The sequence below is a fragment of the Vitis vinifera genome, chromosome 17 (assembly GCF_030704535.1).
Source record: "Vitis vinifera cultivar Pinot Noir 40024 chromosome 17, ASM3070453v1".
Taxonomy (NCBI): Eukaryota; Viridiplantae; Streptophyta; class Magnoliopsida; order Vitales; family Vitaceae; genus Vitis; species Vitis vinifera.
The window spans coordinates 7,302,544-7,322,067 of NC_081821.1; the positions used below are offsets into that span (position 1 = coordinate 7,302,544).

At 40.0% G+C, this 19,524-nt stretch overlaps 2 protein-coding genes and 1 non-coding gene across 3 annotated transcripts; 1 reads left to right on the plus strand and 2 right to left on the minus strand.

The window, feature by feature from the left end:
- Nucleotides 1–8,414: 8,414 nt before the first annotated feature.
- On the minus strand, nucleotides 8,415–10,385 carry LOC100263807 (thioredoxin-like 1-1, chloroplastic). The gene is made up of 4 exons (XM_002284811.4): nucleotides 9,595–10,385; nucleotides 9,317–9,499; nucleotides 9,042–9,206; nucleotides 8,415–8,929 (listed from the first exon to the last, which is right to left on the minus strand). Exons 1-4 carry the CDS (start codon nucleotides 9,817–9,819, stop codon nucleotides 8,675–8,677), a joined length of 828 nt encoding a protein of 275 aa, XP_002284847.1. The 5' UTR covers nucleotides 9,820–10,385; the 3' UTR covers nucleotides 8,415–8,674.
- Nucleotides 10,386–14,543: 4,158 nt separating this feature from the next.
- LOC100854331 (photosynthetic NDH subunit of subcomplex B 4, chloroplastic) lies at nucleotides 14,544–15,899 on the minus strand. Its single transcript, XM_003635543.4, has 6 exons — nucleotides 15,696–15,899; nucleotides 15,552–15,596; nucleotides 15,246–15,405; nucleotides 15,074–15,129; nucleotides 14,918–14,989; nucleotides 14,544–14,774 (listed from the first exon to the last, which is right to left on the minus strand). Exons 1-6 carry the CDS (start codon nucleotides 15,792–15,794, stop codon nucleotides 14,661–14,663), a joined length of 546 nt encoding a protein of 181 aa, XP_003635591.1. The 5' UTR covers nucleotides 15,795–15,899; the 3' UTR covers nucleotides 14,544–14,660.
- Nucleotides 15,900–15,972: 73 nt separating this feature from the next.
- Nucleotides 15,973–16,046, plus strand: TRNAI-AAU (transfer RNA isoleucine (anticodon AAU)). The gene has a single exon. It is a non-coding gene; the product is annotated as a tRNA-Ile (tRNA).
- Nucleotides 16,047–19,524: the final 3,478 nt, after the last annotated feature.

Consider the following 19,524-nt stretch of genomic DNA (forward strand, 5'->3'; position numbering starts at 1 on the left):
AAGGTTCCCACAAAGGGAATAGTAATAAGATCTCCAGCTCCCTCCGGCTTGCCCTCTGTTTCAAGCGATTCCGTACGTATCCCTAGTCAAAACGGATCGGGGCCTTCAATGCCAGCGGCTGAATGACTGGCTCTTCTGGCTGAGGAAGCAACCTCAGTGTATCAGCCCGACTCTCCCCACCCGGACGCGGATGTAACCGGGGCCTCTTGTCCTGACCCGTTGCCTCCTACGACTCCTCCGATGGAAGAAACGGGGGCTGAAAGGCAGGGTTTGCCCCATTGTGAGCCGAGTTCCCTTGCACTTGTACCAGTGAAAGGGCTGGCTGAGGGGAGGTCTCGTCCGACCCGCGATTTAAAGTCCGGTATCAGCGGGCGGCTTCAGGATCGTCTTCTGGAAACCATCGAAGTCAGCTGCTCATCCGCCCAGGAGGATCATCCGGAGGGGTCTGAGACGAAGATAGCAGAAGAGAGCCCAACCGACCCGATACTGGTCCCGTATGAGGGTTCGCCCGAAGAGATCCAACCGACCGTGAATGATAGGGGCCCGGATCCGGGGGAGGAGTCACACTATAACGCCTCGTCAGGGGGGAGTCCAGTTGATGATGCGGCTTGCACCTCCGCTAGCCCTTTCAACTATGCGGAGTTGTGAGAGATGTTGAAACAGATTCCACCCGGCTCAGATATTGCTCTGCCTTCAACGAAAATGTTTGAGGCGGCGAAAATGGTATAACTTACTCCTCTTAATTTTTCTTGCCATACTGGTGTGTTTTTCACACGGCTGGTAATTGAACTTGTTGTGGGTTTTTCTGCAGCTGGTGAGCGGTATTCGCGGCATGGTTTAACAACGCGATCTTTTTTCAGACCTGCTGCGGATTACCGATCACATGAAGACCTTCGTCTCCCAGTGCATGAGCGGTGAAGAGGAATTGCGCTCGAGATTGGAGCAGGCCGAAGCCAGCTTATCCGCTGCCCGGAGAGCCTCTGAAGAGAGTGCTGAAGCTTTGAAGAGGTCTCAGGACGACAACGAGGCTCTCCGAATAGAGCTAGCAGAGGCAAAGAGACGGGAGGAAGCTACAGAAGCCCGCCTGCACGAGGCGGAGGACGAGACGGCCTAGCTGAGGGAGGAAGTGAGACAACTCCGGACAGAGGTGTCAATTGAGAAAAAACAGAAAGAGGACTTGCAGTTGCGTTTATCAGCACAAAAAGAAGAGTTGGAGGCTGAGTTTGTAGCGCAAAAGGAGGAACTCGAGACGGAATACCAGAACCAGATGGACGAGATGTATTTCTTTGGCTACCGTTGCTGCATGAAGAAGCATGGTATCAAACGGGACGTCCCTTCGATTCCCCCGGGCGAGGAGGAAAAGTTGCGCCGTAAGCCCTCCCAATGAGAGCTTTTCTTTTTGTAACTTTTACTGCTATTTCTCTCTGTATTAGTAGTCCGGAGACCCTTTTTGTATACAATTTCACAATTATTAATAAAACATACTCATTCACATTGTTCTTCTATCTTTCTTTCATTGGTAATATTGCTTTAGATTGGATACATTCCATGGTCGGAGCAATGGGGTTCCGTCTAGCTTCTGTAGATGATAGGCTCCATTTTCGCTTGTCTTGGACACTATATAGGGGCCTTCCCAATTGGCTTGAAACTTTCCTGCTCCTGTCTCTTAGCAGTGTTTTCGAAAACCTTCCTAAGGACCAACGTTCCACTTTTGAAGCTCTTGGGCCTTACCTTGCGATTGTAGTGAGCGACTGCCCTTTGTTGATAGTCGGCCATCCGGATGGATGCGGTCTCTCTTACTTCGTCTGCCCAGTCCAAATTTCTTCCTAATTCCGCATTTGCATCATCCTGCCGTCCTGCCTCGGTCCGGATAGTGGGTAACTCTATTTCTGTAGGAATGACTGCGTCTATACCGTATGCGAGGGCGAAGGAAGTGTTTCCTATCGGACGTCCGGGTGTGGTTCGATAAGCCCATAGGATGCTGGGTAGCTCCTCCACCCACTTCCTTTTGGCTTGCTCAAGCCTCTTCTTTAAGGCAGTTATTAGGGTCTTGTTTGTGGTCTCTGCTTGCCCATTGCTTTGAGGATAATGCGGTGTGGAGTATGAATTCCGGATGTTTAGTTCCGAACAGAAATTCCGGAAAGCGATGCTATCAAACTGTGGACCGTTGTCAGCTATAATGGTTTGGGGGATTCCAAAGCGGCAGATGATGTTCTTCCATACGAACTTGGTGACATCTTTGTCTTTGATGCTAGCGTATGCTTCAGCTTCCACCCATTTATTGAAGTAATCCGTGGCGACGAGCAGGAATTTTTTCTGGGCAGCTGTGGCTGGTAGGGGTCCTACTATGTCCATGCCCCACTACGCGAAGGGCCAGGGGCCTGAAACTGGTTTCAACATCTTTGACGGCACATGCGGTATGGGGGCATGCCTTTGACACTTGTCACATTTTTTGACATAAGCTGCCGCATCTTTTTTCATTGTGGGCCAGTAATACCCTTGCGAATGGGCCCTGTGCGCCAGAGATCGACCTCCGGAATGGTTCCCACATACCTCCTCATGCAACTCAGCTAATACATACAGGGCCTCTGAGTGGTTTAGGCACCTGAGATAGGGACCTGTAAAGGACTATTTGTACAAGTGCCCCCCGATCAGGGTGAAACGGGCAGATTGTACCGGAGTCTTGTGTGCCTGCTTGGGCTCTTCGGGCAGAGTGCTTGTCCGGAGATACCTTATTATGTCTTCCGCCCACTCTTGGTCGTCTGCTTGGTTTGCCTCAATGGTATTGCAAGTGGAGGTTTCCGCGACGGAAGGGTTGGTTTGCACATGTATAGGCAATAATATGGCTTCTTTGATGGGGAGGGAAGCAGCTATGCCTGCCAGGGCGTCGGCACGTCCATTTTCAGTCCGTTTAATTTTTTCGATTGTCCATTCGGTGAACCGTTGTAAGGTGTCCCTTACTTTAGTTAGATATCGCGTCATGCGCTCATCCTTAGCTTCGTATTCCTTCTGGACGTGCCTTACCACGAGTTGGGAATCACTATAGACCCGGAGCCTGGAGACGAATAGAGCCAAGGCGAGGTCCAACTCGGATAGGATGGCCTCATACTCCGCTTCATTGTTAGAGGCGGGGAATCCCAGTTGGATAGCTTGCTCCAAATGTTCTCCTGTTGGGGATTGCAGCAGGAGCCCTACACCGGATCCTGATGACCGGGAGGCTCCATCAACCCGCAAAGTCCACCACTCCACTCCGCTTGGTTCCTTGCGCTGGGTAGATCTTCGAGAGTATTCCAACACAAAGTCAGCTATCACTTGGCCTTTCATGGATAACCTGGGTTGGAACTCGATTCCATATTCGCTCAACTCTATGGCCCATTGAAGCATTTTTCCGGTCAGGTCTGGCTTGTGCAGGATCTTGCGAAAGGGTTGGTCGGTTAGCACGACCACCGGGTGGGCTTGGAAGTAAGGGCGGAGCTTCTGGGCGGCACTTCGAAGGGCCAAGGCCATTAGCTCCATCTTTGAATACCTTGTTTCTACGTCCGCCAACGCTTTGCTGACGTAGTAAATAGGTTTCTGCTCCTTGGGCGAGGGGCAGCGGAATAGAACAGCGCTAATTGCCCACTCCGATACAGCCAGGTACATATACAATTTTCTCTAGGGAGGAGGCTGCTTAGAATGGGCGGATGCATGAGGCAATGTTTAATTTTTTCGAAAGTGCTCTGACAGCTGTCCGTCCATCCGCTTGCTCCAGCTTTTCGTATTGCCAAGAAGAAGGGTCGCAGTTCATCAGTGAAGCAGGCTATAAAGCGTCCTAGCGCGACGAGCTTGCCTGTGAGACGCTGTAATTCCTTTTTGCTCCTGGGGGATGGTGTTTCCATGACTGCCTTAACTTGATCCGAGCTAACCTCTATCCCCCTTTGGCTGACCATAAATCCCAGGAATTTGCCAGCACTTACGCCAAAGGCGCATTTAGAAGGATCCAACTTCATGCCATATTTCCTTAAGAGGTGGAAGACTTCTTGCAAGTGGAGGGTATGTTCCTCTCTGGTTTTGCTTTTGACCACGATATCGTCAATATATACCTCCACTGTGCTGCCGACCAGAGGTTTGAAGATCTTCGTCATTAGTCTCTGATAAGTGGCGCTAGCGTTTTTGAGTCCAAACGGCATGACTTTGTAGCAATAAAGACCATATGGCGTTATGAAAGCTGTCTTTTCTTCGTCGGCCGGGGCCATGAGGATTTGGTGGTATCCGGAGAAAGCATCCAAGAAGGAGAGCATCCCTTGCCCAGCAGTGGAGTCTATAATTTGGTCTATCCGTGGCAGAGGGAAACTGTCTTTTGGGCATGCATTATTGAGGTTGGTGTAATCAACGCACACTCGCCATTTGCCTTCCTTTTTGGGTATCACTACTACATTTGCCAACCAGTCCGGATGTTCCACTTCTCTAATGAATCCGGCTTCTAGCAACTTGTCAATCTCATCCCTGATAATTTTTTGCCTGTCCGGGTGAAAACGTCTAACCCTCTGTCGGACGGGTCTTGCTGTTAGCAAGACGTTAAGCCTATGAGAGACGATGGAGGGGTGAATTCCCTTCATATCAGAATGCGCCCATGCGAAGATGTCATGGCTTTGTCGGAGGGCGTCTTGGATGTTCCGGGTCTTTTCAGGCTTCAAGAGGGAACTGATATATGTAAGGTGAGTACCTTTTTCCGAAATTTGGATCGCCTGCAAGGGATCCACTGCCGGGGGATCTTTGTCCGCAGGACTCAGTAATTGCTATTGGTCAAGTGCATGGGTGGACTCAGGGAGGGGTTTATCCTCCTGGCTAGTCCCTACTTATCGTGCTATCTGATAGCATTGGCGAGCGGCTAACTGGCTGCCGTATAGGTTGATTTGCCCATCCTCGGTAAGAAAGCTTACCATTTGATGGTACGTAGAGGGGATGACTTTCATGTAGTGCAGCCATGTGCGCCCCAAGATGACATTGAAGGGTGATAAATCTTGTACCACCGAAAATTGTACGTTGAGAGTGACTGGGCCAGCTTGGACCGGCAATACAATATCTCCTAAGGAAGTAGTTGTCGCTCCGTTGAATCTGGACAAAATTCGCCCAGGGTTTTCGAGGCCTATTAGATTGCGTCCCATGTGGCTAATTACCGATGCTTGTACAAGATCGGCCGAGCTGCCCGGGTCAACCAGGATGCGTCTCACGTCGAAGTCTCCCATCTCCAGGGACAGGATGAGGGAGTCGCGGTGCGGCTGCAATATCCGTGTGGGGTCTACTGGTGGGAAAATGATTGTCCCATCTATGGGGCGAGGGCCCCTCCCAGTTATCCCAGGCCGTATGGAGTTGACGCGCTCACGCATCGATGTTGCCCGCAACAACCTCTGTCTCTTCCGTTTGGAGTCATATTCATCGTCCAATGGGCCTCCGTTGATATAGTTTATAATGGCTTTGGGGACGGCTGGAACCCTGGGGGTTCCAGAGTTGTGATTTCGGGAAGCGTCTCTACCTCTGGCGTCTGAGCGGAGGTATTGCTTCAAATGTCCTGCCCTTATGAGCTTTTCAACCAAATAATGGAGGCTCCTGCAGGTCTCCGTTGTGTGACCATGCTCCTTGTGGTAGACACATTTTTTACTATGATCCATCTTGGATCACAGGGAGTAGCTTCTCATAGGATATGGAAAGAGGTGTGAGGGGCGGCGGTTCCGGGCGGCTTTGTTCTTCCTGCCTTCGACTGGACGGCCTTGGCCGGTCCGGGAGTTTTACATTTCTTTCTGCACCACTTCTGGATGCCTGTCCGGCAACAAAGATTTGTTGGGTGGCTGCTCGCACGTCATTTTCGAGCATTGAGTATTTGCTCGCGCGCCGGAACAAGTCGTCTATCGTCGTAGGAGGCTTCTTAGCTAGCGATTCAAAGAATGGGGTGCCTAGACAGATGCTTCGCTTGAAGATCTGCAGGACAACATCCATGCTGTAAGCCTCTACTTGTAACACTTTGCATAGCAGCACGTCGTTTCCTATATCCAGAGTCATGAGTTGTCGATAATGCATGATGTGGTCGAAGGGGTCGCTGGACCCATCATACGTGGAGAATTTAGGCACAATGAATCCCCTTGGGGGGTCATAATGAACAATATGAGAGCAAAAAGGCGTGGAGAGCATGTCGTCCAGCCTTTTGCTGATGGAGCCAATGGGTGGCTCGTTTGGGAGGTTTCTCCCAGCTTGGCGTAATGCTTGGTGCGGGAAGACGTTTTGCACCATGGGAGTGACCAGAGGGTCAGGGTGCACTCCCCAGGTATTGGCTACTGGTGGGCTTGTCTTCCTAGGTTCTTGTGGGCCTAGCCTCACGCGGATCGCGTCTGACAACTGGGGTCTCTTGTCACGCTGTCTCTTTGACAAGAGACGAGTAGAGTCCGAGCTTTCCTCCTGGGGAGCTTGGTGCATAGGCGTGTGTCGCTCTTGTGGCCTAATGTTGCATGTTTCAGGGATAGATCCTACTGTCCCAGGGTATATTGACTCTAGGTCAGGCCTTGAGTTTGCTCCCTGGCCTCTTGAGCGCTGACCGCGAGGAGGCCCCGTCGATGAAGCCTGGATGCGCAACACAACGTTTTCTTCTCTCAATCTCACTGTCTCTTGGAGGAGAGCCTGCATTTGTTGCTCGCTTGCCAACTATCTTCTCTCGATGGCTTGGCGCCATTCGGAATAATCTTCTTCTCCCCTAGCAGACGAGCAGCTTCTGGAAGGTGTGGACATCTTTGCCGGCGACTGAATCAGCGATTTCCCACAGACGGCGCCAATGTTGAGGTCTTGCGTCCCAATGGTCCATGTAGCTGCCAAGTGGACGCACGCTTTCAACCAAGATTGAGTTCTGGTTCAGTCTTCCCTGCAAAAGATGTCCGGACAGGATGTCCAGACACACCCTCCGATGATTTTGTCAGCCATGGCTCGAGAAATTAAGCTATCAGGCTTTTTCAGGGATAGTCAGCTTACCTTCCTCCTTGTGTGAAGGGCCTTTTATATAATGTCAGAAGTTCTACCTCCCTCTTTAATGGTGGGAAGACTTTTTGGCTCGTTATGATGCCTCTAGGTGGTGGCAAGGCCATCATCACCCTACGGGCGGCTGTCAAAGATCGTCCACTTAGCTGCCAAATGGACGCACGCTTTCAACCAAGATTGAGTTCTGGTTCAGTCTTTCCTACAAAAGATGTCCGGACAGGATGTCTGGACACACCCTCCGATGATTTTGTTAGCCATGGCTCGAGAAATTAAGCTATCAGGATTTTTCAGGGATAGTCAGCTTACCTTCCTCCTTGTGTGAAGGACCTTTTATATAATGTCAGAAGCTCTGCCTCCCTCTTTAATGGTGGGAAGACTTTTTGGCTCGTTATGATGCCTCTAGGTGGTGGCAAGGCCATCATCACCCTACGGGCGGCTGTCAGAGATCATGGGAAGCGACTTGCCATCATTCCTATCCTTTCACTCTGCAGGCGGCGGAACGTGGGCTGTGGCAGGCTGTTGGAATGACGTAGCAAGGCTTGCTCACTTTAGTCAATGATCCGGACAACATATCCAAATAGGATATGCTATCATCCGGATGTGATGTTCGCGAGTGCCGTGTGCTTCTCCCTAAGGGAGTCCGGATAGGGAAGCGCGCCACGTGTCATCAGGGGGAGGGGTCCCTACAACAGTGAGGTGTTTGTTTAAGTAGACATGCGAATGAGTCTCAAGTCAAAGATAGTGTTTAGTTTTTAACTAAATAAAAGAAATTAAAATATTTTATTTTTTCTATTCAATTAAAAATAATGTATTGATATCAATTAATATAATTAAATAGAATTTATTAATAACAAATTACTTTTAACTTGATAGAAAAAATCTGCTATTTAGTTATAAAAAATAAAAAAAAAACAAACCCCACTTAAAAATATCAAAGAAGATCAGGTTCGTCTACCTTTACCGAGGTCAAGCGAAATTCTCCCTTACTTCATGCCTCTTGAAGAGTATTGGAGTCAGGTTTCTTTATGCACAAAAGGATAGATTTGGTATGCTTCTCTGAAACTTAAGTCAGATAAGAGTAATTCTAACTAATGTGTGTGAGAGAGAGAGAGAGTGAGCGTAACACTCTAGTGCTGACTCTGTTAACCTTTTCTATAATGATGAATATACTTAGGACGGCTGGGCAATCATCTGGCACCTTTTGTTCGGACAGTCTACACGTTATATGTCAAGTTAAAAATTCTAGAATGGATTTTAGAGGAAAATATTTATGAAATGTCAAATGTTTACTGATACCATGATTTTATTTTATACTCAAATCCTTATTTTATATTTGATCTCATTTGTTTAATATCTTCATTTAAAACCTAAATTTCATGTGCTACTTGGTATTCTCAGTTACACCAGAAAAGGAACAGAACAAAAATCAAGCGGGATGTGAATTGATATCCTCAAATCAGGATCACAATATCCAATTCTATTACAGATTCACCATAGCTGTCGAGGCAGGGCTCGATCCAAAAACCAAGAGCCTGCTTATGGAAAACCCAAAAATGATTATATACAACCACAATACCAAACTACCAATCCATATGAAGAAGAAAAAAATATGGAGTTGCAGCAGCTTTTCTCCGTAGCTAATTTATATCGAAAGCTCAAGTGGACGTTTCTTTCAGACCTTCAATATCGCACTCTCTTCTTCAAGTTCCATATTGCTACCTGCTTTGCCCCAGAAACCAGACATATGAGCGCCTTTCAGGGCCGAATCCTCCATTACTTCACCCTTGGAAGATGGTAATGGTAAATTCAGAGGTATCTCACCAACTGCTGCCAACTTCAGCAGCTCAGATTCATCTAGGCCTTTTGCAGGGCCGAGACTACATCGATTGGCGCCGTGCTTTGCCAATGCATCCTTGAATTTCTTGATCTGTGTACAAGAAACATGGCTTATAAGTTTGGTCACGAAGATCCAATTATGGTTTTTTATTTTTATTTTATAGAGAATTTAGGGTGTCATACTGATTGAGACAGATTCTTACAGTTGCATTGGTGCAGCTAAAGCTGCAAACCCTGCCCTCTGCACCTCTGTAGAACCTAAAGAATGGTAGGACATGGATGTGGAGAGCGTGACACATAGTTTTGAGTTCTTCATAATCAACTTTGAGAAAAATTGCATTTGGGTTCAATTCAGCCAGCTGACAGATCTGATTAAATAAGACTCGAATCAGATTGAAATTTTCTTAAATAATAAATGGAGATTATACGCAGCCATAGCAGTTGGTCTTGGAAGAACAGTTTTCAGAAGCAATAATACCTTGGGATGCAGAGCTTTGCAGCCTCCACAACGAGGCGAATAGAAGTCAACAACCACCAATCTATCCCCTGCATTCAGTAAGGAATCGACGAGCTCTTGTGCAGAATGGATCTCTACCATGTTGGTTTTAAGAGTCTTCTCCCACCATCTCAGAGCTCGGCTCACGCAGATTGATGCTTGTGCCTGAAACCGAAGATTGAAAATTAGTTTTCAAGACACAAAATAAACCAAAAATAAATAAAATAACCGAACAAACAAACAAAGAGAGGCTGACTCACATGAACAGAGAATTTGTATGGGGCTTTAAAACTCCAATCTCTTAAACATTTCTGATCCGTGATAAACACATGCTTTCCCGTAAATCTGCTACCCAGAACAAGAGATTCTTTGAACTTTAAAGACCCAAAGGAGGCACATGACTCGTGAACCCCTTTGCTTTTGGGCCTGAAAGAAGCCTCCATCATCCCAGAAATGCACAGACCAGTCTTCAATGAACAAGCCATGGCTATTCAAGAATCTAACCCTTTTTCGAGTTTACAGCATCAAACGAGAAAACCCCAAAAAAAAAACCCACCTCTCCTTTTGGACCAAAAACCAGTTTTTTTTTAAAGTCGGAAGGGGCAGCGCTGAGGAAGGAAAAGAGAAAAATTCAAACCCTCTTCGTCAACACAAAAGAAAAAGGCCTTGAGATACCCAGAAACAAAAAACAAAGCAAAGCCCACTCGGTTTGTCAATCAAAAACGCCGGTTGAACAAAAAAATTTGTTCTTTGTTGACTGTATGTGGCGGTTTTTAGAGAGAGAAGCTAGGCAGAAAGAGAGATCCCAAAGAGGCAAGGAAATCCGGAGTGGTGAAGAGAAATATAAAGAGGTTGGTGGGGACTATATCCATTTGGATTTTAACTTTATCCATTAATTTTATTTTGGATAAAAAATAAAAAATGAAACGAAATTAAAGCAGTGTCCGACTAGCTCTCAGTTTTTGAGATTTTCCATACCATCGGGAGGTGTTCTGGCAGTTGCCTTGTTTTGATCACGAAACGGCTCACAAACGAAAGCTCACTCCCCTCCTAACCATTTCAAACTTTCGATAAACCCTATTTCTATATTCATAAAATTACAAACAAGATAAGATTGCAGTCTTTACCCCCTTTTTTCAAGATAAGTTTGTTCTTAAGAGAAAATGAAGGCAAAAAAAATATTATATTCTGATGTTTATCTATTTAAAAATTAATCAATTTTTTATTATAAAATATTATAAAAAATTAAAAAATTTTACTTTAAATAAAATATTTGCTTTAAATGCAATCACTAAAAGGGTAAAGAGTGAATTTTTTTTTTAATTCAAGTTTGTTTGTAAAGAGAAAATAAAGGGAAAAAAAATTATGTTTTGACATTTATTTATTTAAGAATTAATATTTTTTTATATGCATAAAATAAAATATTTACTTTTAGATGGAGGCACTAAAAGGGTTGAGACTGATTGCATTGAGTCAGCCGAGATGAAAGGAATCTTAAATTTACTATTTTGATGTGGATAAGTTCATCACAAATATTCTATCCATTTAATTCTTATTAGTTCATGTTAATAATTTGGATAAGATTAAATAATTGTGGGATATTAATAACATAATTGATTTTATCCACCCAAATTATTTTCTTTTAGCATAATCATTTAGGTGTCTTTTTTCTTTTAATTTTTTAAATATTAAAAGTAATATATTATTTTTTTTATTTTTTAATACTTAATAGAAACATAATATTAAAAAACAACTAAATTTTTAGCACTATTAAAATTTATTTAATTTTAAGTTTTGTTTAAAATTAAGTAAAAAAATAAACACCATATTAGTCTCTAATGGGAATAAATTAAACTTATTATGAAAATATCTTCCAATGTTGCATCCAATACATTTGCATTCAATGTCTTCCAACTTATGAGTGTTTGGGGATGAGTGGGTTTTCCAATACTCTTTAAAAATGGATATTACGAGTGTTTTGGGGGACAAGGAAAGAAGAAAGGGTTGGGAAAAGCAAATAAATTAGGAACGCTTAATGTCTTGTAGTAAGTGGCAATGCGGCATGCTTTGGACTTTGGTAATGATTACATAAACGAATCTCAGCAAAATTAAGTAAAAAAATAAACACCATATTAGTCTCTAATGGGAATAAATTAAACTTATTATGAAAATATCTTCCAATGTTGCATCCAATACATTTGCATTCAATGTCTTCCAACTTATGAGTGTTTGGGGATGAGTGGGTTTTCCAATACTCTTTAAAAATGGATATTACGAGTGTTTTGGGGGACAAGGAAAGAAGAAAGGGTTGGGAAAAGCAAATAAATTAGGAACGCTTAATGTCTTGTAGTAAGTGGCAATGCGGCATGCTTTGGACTTTGGTAATGATTACATAAACGAATCTCAGCAAAATTAAGTAAAAAAATAAACACCATATTAGTCTCTAATGGGAATAAATTAAACTTATTATGAAAATATCTTCCAATGTTGCATCCAATACATTTGCATTCAATGTCTTCCAACTTATGAGTGTTTGGGGATGAGTGGGTTTTCCAATACTCTTTAAAAATGGATATTACGAGTGTTTTGGGGGACAAGAAAAGAAGAAAGGGTTGGGAAAAGCAAATAAATTAGGAACGCTTAATGCCTTGTAGTAAGTGGCAATGCGGCATGCTTTGGACTTTGGTAATGATTACACAAACGAATCTCAGCAAAATTAAGTAAAAAAATAAACACCATATTAGTCTCTAATGGGAATAAATTAAACTTATTATAAAAATATCTTTCAATGTTGCATTCAATACATTTGCATTCAATGTCTTCCAACTTATGAGTGTTTGGGGATGAGTGGGTTTTCCAATACTCTTTAAAAATGGATATTACGAGTGTTTTGGGGGACAAGGAAAGAAGAATGGGTTGGGAAAAGCAAATAAATTAGGAACGCTTAATGCCTTGTAGTAAGTGGCAATGCGGCATGCTTTGGACTTTGTAATGATTACACAAACGACTCAGCATCCCACATCGAAGGTTTGTGTTTTCTCTCTTTTTTGGGGAAACCTTAGCACACAAGGGACTGAAATTCGAGGGAAGAAACCACCCCCACTTTCCCATGCTGTCCTTGGTGTGCTGTCCTTATCCTCCCCCTCAAACCAAATACGATATCCTTGAAATTTGATCCATGGGTCCCAAGTTCCCCCCACCCCAAAACGCAGCGTTTCAATGCAGTTCACATTCACCTGGGGGGCCTTAACAAGTATCTGCAATCCGATCACAGAAGGGCAGAACGTGTGTCCAACAGTCGGTCGTGGGTGGTTTTTTGAGATTTGCAGTGAACCCATTTGGTCAGATACCCTCTAAAGATTTTCGAGGATGATGCAAAAGACTTCTAGATGCCTTAATCTCAACATGTGACCACGCACGTATCTCTGCTCTTTTTATGGGATTAGGGATGAAACCTGCAGAAGCCCACAGTTTTGGTGCCTTTTTTCCTTCTTTGGGGGCTTGGGGATGACCCATTGGTTTTTGCAAACCAAGGGAAAAGGAATCTTCTAGAAATACCAATTCCCTGGTTTTGAGGTGTTGTGGGATAAGACCATCCTCTCCTAAGTCCTATCTGCCGGTTCTGCCCATCACCTCATCAACCCAACCCACCTCCTTCTAGTAAAAGGGCATGGAGGAGATATGGTTTTTGCAGAACCAATAATAGTAATGAAAATGAGGTGATATGAAAACAGCAAAAGGATTCTATATGGTCCAACTTTGCTAGGTTAGAGTTTCTTATCATCATTTTATATAAATTCTAATGATCATATTTTGAAAAATCTAGTTCCCTCCTTGGTTGAGACCAACAAAAAGGATGGCAAAGGGGGTTTCCCTACTGATCCGGCTGTCAATTTGACAAAAGGGTCAAATGGGATTCATACCATATATTTACCTTATTCCTATAAAATCAAAGAAAAGGATGGCTTTCTCTTGCTTGGCTACTTAAAATTCTGCAATCAAAGAACATACAAGCCCCACACCCTTTTTTAGGAAGATAATTCTCAAAGACATCCACATAAACTTTCTTGGTATCCATTTTTGGTAATAAATAAATAAATAAAATATGAATGTGAAATGATAAAAGTTGTTTCCTCTTGAACCTTTCAATTCCACCCATTAAAACCCTAACCCTTTTCTTCATCAAATTCTTGATTTTAATTTCCTTTTATTCCCTTTCCCAAAATGTAAAGTAAACATGCCATAATACTGCTAGATAAACCCAGCCCACCAAAACTGCTCTCATATATTCCCAAGCCCGGCCCTGTAATTCATGGCCCGGCCCAGTTTTAGACACCAATTAATAAGAATCAAGGTCTTAAAGCACATAACTTCTTAATGGGGGTAAAAGCCTGAGGTTCAAAAGACTCTTTTTGGTGGAACTGAAAGAACAAGCACCATGTTATAATATGATCCATACAATTTTTTTAGTAATAAATGAAATATTTCTTATTTCAATATTTTTCTTATGAAAATATAAATTAGTTCGAATAAAATTATAAAATATTAAAAAGATTGAGATGGCCTTATAAAGGTTATACCATATAGGTACAATGGTCTCATGCCTCATGAAGTTGATTTCAAATTGAGGGTGTAAATTAGGTAGCAAACATAAGAATTTATTTCAGGTTAGGTTGAGGAGTAACGCTAGTCCAACCCTGATTAAGAATTAATAAACTTGAATCCAATCCAATTTGATCTCCATTTCAAGGTACTTAACCAAAATCCAACACCAGGTTATTCAAACATTGACCGAGCTCAATCTAAATTAAGTTTTTTATTGAAAAAATTCAACCTAAGCATCATTCGATGATTAAAAATGATTGTTCAAACTTGTAACAACCTATACCCAATTATATAAATATTATTTACTTTGAGTTCAAATAAACCATGTAAATATTATCTACTTTAAGTTCAAAGGGTTCTCACGACTTTAAAACGCATCTCCTCGTACAAACACAATGTTTTATATCTTGAAGAATTGAGAGATCAAATAGACAAACACTCCTTACCGACCCAAATAATTATAATTTCAAAAAAAGAGAATTAATTATACATTTGTTGGAAAGTTTACTTTTTATCTTATATGTTATTACAAAATTGTAAAGTCCAAATTTTCCAAGGGCAACAAAAACTTTACTACTACTAAGTTAAGAAAACACCAAGCATATAATCGAATCAAGTGCATGGATTTTTTTTTATAATCATAAAAGCAGAGGATGGAAGTGATGAGATGATAATTTACTATGGTTTTTGGGTATGGTTCATTCATTCATAGGATATATTCTTATTTCCGCCCAGCTTCTTCCAACTCTCGCAGTCCTCCCACCTTCTGCTCAATCTCCTCGATGAGTTCCTCCCTCCACAGTTCTGCTCTCGCAGCTTCTTCTATGTCTTCTTGCTGCATCACCCACCATTATTCTCAATCACTCATTGCAATCACTCATTGCATTCACTCCTTGTTAATTTCATCAAATAGAATCTGCTACAATTTGACTATTTCAGTGATTTCTACATAAAATGGTGAGGTGGGCAAAGGCATACCTTTTCGTAGACCCAATGCCCTGTGCCATCTCCTCCATCTTTCCTATACTGCTCTGAATCATAATATGGGTCCTAAACCATGCCCTTCTCCATTAGAAAATTGAAGTAAAAGCTGGGCTAAGTATGCAAAAGAATGAGCAAATAAGCCATGCTTACTTTTGTGGAACCAAAGAAACAACATCCCCAACATGTGAACATAATGTAAAAAGTATCTGTATGCAGAAAAGAAAGTTAAACACAATCATCTCCATTCAAATTTGAAGCATAACCATCAAATTGTCAATGATAAAGAGAAGAGAAAGGAAGAAAGAGAGAGGTATAGACTTACAGACGTTCTTAATGGTCTCATCATTGAGATGCCATATGGATTTGTGGGTTATAAGGTCTCTCTGGCCTTCAACATGCTCAACCAGAACTGCCATCAAAGGCCAATCTGGTAGTGCATTCACCCTACATAGAGAGGCTCTTTTGCTCTTGCTGCTCTCAGTCTATTATAATTCCAAAAATTAATAGATAATTCTGTAAAGTTTAAATGAAGCCATGGACTTAAAAATGACTCTATACTATGCTACTTCAATTTTTTGGGGAACAAACAGGAGAGAATTCACTGTGATGAAGTTCACGAGCTACTTACCTGATGCCAGCCATTGTTAAACCTAGAGCTGGAACATTGCCTGAGCTGCAAAAGCTAACATACATGATTTCCGATGCCAAATATGCAGCTGAGCATGGACTGTAATTGAAGAATGAATTTGAAACATGGGCACTGAGATTTTACCAATCTTGAACATGGGCTGATGTCCATTTTTGTTGGTTGGGCATAAGAATTATGGAAATTTGGTTTCATTATGGTGAAACCCATGATTGCCTCAGCCATTTTATCTCTGTAGAAAAATTGGGTGATGGGATCTGGATTTTTTTGGTTGATGTATTGGTTTTGTGCTTTCGGGTGGAGAGGGAAAGCGGATAAGGAGATGATTTGTATCCACCTATAAATCTATCAGAAGCATTTAGCTTTTTGTATTTATAAAAATATTTCAAAATCTAAAAACCGTGGCCTATTAGCTCAGTTGGTTAGAGCGTCGTGCTAATAACGCGAAGGTCGCAGGTTCGAGACCTGCATGGGCCAAAAAAACTTTTCCTAACCATTTCCTCTTTATGCATCTTGTACTCTTTTGAGTCCATGAATTATTATTATTTAAAAAAGAGAAAAAACTATTTTTGCATCTATTATTATATGTTTGCTAACTATACCATTTTTTAGAAAGTATTTATGAGTATAATTCAAGTTTTCGATCAATTTACTAAGAAGGTTTACTATTAATTTGGATAATGCGTCACTTATGAATACCATTTATCACTATTATGTATTGTATATGTGAAGTCTTGATATATCATCATTTATCTAACTATTTTCTCATTATTAATGGTATATTATTCCGACTTTATATAACAAAGTCTTTATATATCATCATTTTTCTATCTAATCTCGATACATCATTTTTTTTTTGTCTAACTATTTTCTCATTATGTATGGTATACTCTTTTTAGGTGATTGTTTTTTTTTTTAAAGAAAAAAATAACTATTTTGTATTGGATTTTACATATTTGCTAGCTATATCTTTTTTAAAAAAGTAAATTTTAGTTTTGGACCAATTCCCTAAAAAATATTTTGATTGCTCTTCTAGAATGACTTACTTGTAGTTTGGACAATCCATCAATCTACGAAGGCACCATTTATTATTATTAGACAAATTCCTTCTTTTGTTTTTCTACACTAACTTCCATTTTGATATATCATATCCAATCAATCAGTGGAAAAATTCAAACATCCATCATTTATTTAGAAGTGAGTGTCACATCAAGAATTCACACATTGGTGACTTTTTTTTTTGTGTGAACAAATTTGTAGTTTTATATGATGTTATGAGCCTTTTTCAACAAGTAACATTCCCTAATGCCCTTCCCTTCGATAAGCCTTTTTTCTTATGCATATACACTTCTAGTTTTTTTTTTGGTTATTCTTAATCTTTTTCAATAAGCCTCGCCCCATTTTTTATAAAGATATGGAACAAAATTGTGAAAATGACTAATTAAATTAAGTAGAAAAAGAAAGAGAGAATAAATTAGGTGTTAATTTTTTTTTTAAATTCAATTTATATTAATAGCAATGAATAAACCAATAATAAATCAAAGAGATTAAAAGAAAGAAATCTACAAACTCATTTACGGTGGTTCAATAGTCTACTTATGTCCACTCTCCTTAAATCCTTAACAAAGTGAAGATTTCAACTATCACTGAAACTTTTAGGTTAAAGCGTTCAACTTTCTTACATTTGAATTATTAGACTCCAATAAACCTTGATGGTTTCTTCAAATGTACAATTAACTTGAAGTTTACCCCCTCACAATGAGTAAATAAAAAAATATTTAATATCTCCAATCTTAAAACAAATGTAGCTCATGATACAAAGGAAAGTTAGGTTGGATTTGAAATGTACACTAAAGAATTTGCAAGTAGAAAATCAATGCATATGTAAGAAGAGCTTTGAAAATGAGAAAATAGAGGCTTTCTAATTGAAGGTAATTGTTCTCATATCATAAATGTAGTAGAACAATTCGATTTATAGGTTTTTAATTCGGGAACCCAAAAAGTTGCAAAAACACCTTGATCGGTCAAAGCATTAGTTCGACCAAGCATTTAGAGCCCGTTTGGTAGTGATTCTAGTGGAAGTGTTTTTATTTGAAGTGTTTTCTGCTATAGTGTTTCTGTGAAAAACACTTTTATGATAATCAGAAAAAATGATTCTAAAGTGTTTTTGATAATATATTGTATAAATATAAAAACACTTTTAATATTAATAAATTACCAAAAAAGACATACAATTTTAATTAAAAAAAATGGTATGATAAAAAAAAAACTTTTTATTAATGAAAAAACATCTAAATCACTAAAAAAATAACATTGAATAAAAGATAATTTTAAAATTAAAACAATATATGATTACCTATTAATTTCTATAAAAAAAAAAAGACTTTTCTAATTAAAAATAATAATTTTTTTATCACCATACTAAAATTTTAAAAAATATTTACAAAAAACATTAAATCAATAAAAAAAAAGAACATTGAGTAAAAGATAATTTTAAAAGTAAAACAATATATGACCACCTATTAATTTCTAAAAAAAAAAAAAGAAAATCTAATTGATTTATCACTGGGGGCCATTTTTGGAATATTTCAAAAAAATTGAAGTGTTTTTTTAAAAAAAAACACCTGTCAAGTGATTCTCTAAAAATCACTTCAAGTGTTTTTCCAGATTTTCAAAAATGTTTTTTAAAATTTGCCAAACACTTTATTTTCATCCCAAAAACACTTAAAAGTGTTTTTAAGGGTAGAAACACTTTTAAAAATCACTGCCAAACGGGCTCTTAATGTTTTGCAAGTGATTATCAGGGTTTCTGAATTTAACTAAATGTGTGATCAATTCTTGATTACCCCTTGATCCTATCCTTAATTAGTTACACCTCAACTACTAAAAGAGACGAAAGAAACTTGGGAACCTCAACCAAGGCTCAGGGATTGGGCCCAACCAATTTAATAGGTTAAAGGCTTCTTCAACCAGTTGCACTTAAAAGTGTCTAAAAAGACTTGATTTAAAGTCTAAAACGTCCAATAACTTATATAACCCTTCTTGAAACCCTTTAGATTAAGTTTAGAAATGGACTCAAGATATATATATATATATATATATTCATCCATTTTTATGATAGAAACAATGTTTTTAAGCTTAAAATATGATGAAAATTAACTTTTAAAAGCATGAGGAAAGTTTCACACTTAAGTGCACCAACAAACACCATCTTAATTATATGTCCTATGCCACTTCAAATGTTCAAGAGGTCCAAGTTTTCCTAATAGTCACTTTCTTCCATGATTGCTTGAACTTTCTTTAAATTTTCTCATTTAAACCTGAAAACTGCATTTAATTCAAGTCATTGATAAACTTAACCTTACTTTGTAATCATGAAAATTTGATCAGAAAAATCTTTGGACTAATAGAAATATTCTCATACACATAATGTTTTCATACTTTTTTTAAAAGATTCTTTACTAAAATTCAATTAGAGGCCAAGATTAATTTGGGACCTGATTTTATTCCCAAGTCAATCAAAATCTGATATTTCAACCAAATTTTAATTCTTGGGTGTAATTTACCCTCATTTTTAGTGGATCATTACTTCCATAACTATCCCAATTTTTTCCTTTTCTCATTGTGTAAATATATCATTATTTTTGTAATTGTTTGTCTAGATTGGATATTATTAATATGTATACTATATATTATTGTGGACCCCGCATTTTAGCTCATGCGTTTCCCACTCGATGACGAGCTCGATTTTTATTTGAAAATTTGATTTTTTATTTGATTAAAAGAACTGACTTGGAGTCGCCACTTATTTTTGTTTTATTTTTAAAGGGTAAACAAAATAAGAAAGGAAAACCCTAGGTGTGACTCCTTGTTTTGGAAAAGGTGGTCTGTGAAAAATCGGATCGGGTTCGGGGGCCAGGTTACTTATCAGGAAGGTACGGTAAAAACCATAGCA

Excerpts from the sequence above, each read along its gene's own strand:
- LOC100854331 (XM_003635543.4), bottom strand. The coding sequence starts at position 15,794 with ATGGCTGAGGCAATCATGGGTTTCACCATAATGAAACCAAATTTCCAT. Across the intron at positions 15,130-15,245 it reads TGAGACCATTAAGAACGTCT|ATACTTTTTACATTATGTTC; the intron begins GTAAGTCTATAC and ends TTCTGCATACAG. Across the intron at positions 14,775-14,917 it reads GGCATTGGGTCTACGAAAAG|CAAGAAGACATAGAAGAAGC; the intron begins GTATGCCTTTGC and ends TGGGTGATGCAG.
- LOC100263807 (XM_002284811.4), bottom strand. The coding sequence starts at position 9,819 with ATGGCTTGTTCATTGAAGACTGGTCTGTGCATTTCTGGGATGATGGAG. Across the intron at positions 9,207-9,316 it reads GCAAAGCTCTGCATCCCAAG|ATCTGTCAGCTGGCTGAATT; the intron begins GTATTATTGCTT and ends TTATTTAATCAG. Across the intron at positions 8,930-9,041 it reads TTAGCTGCACCAATGCAACT|ATCAAGAAATTCAAGGATGC; the intron begins GTAAGAATCTGT and ends TCTTGTACACAG.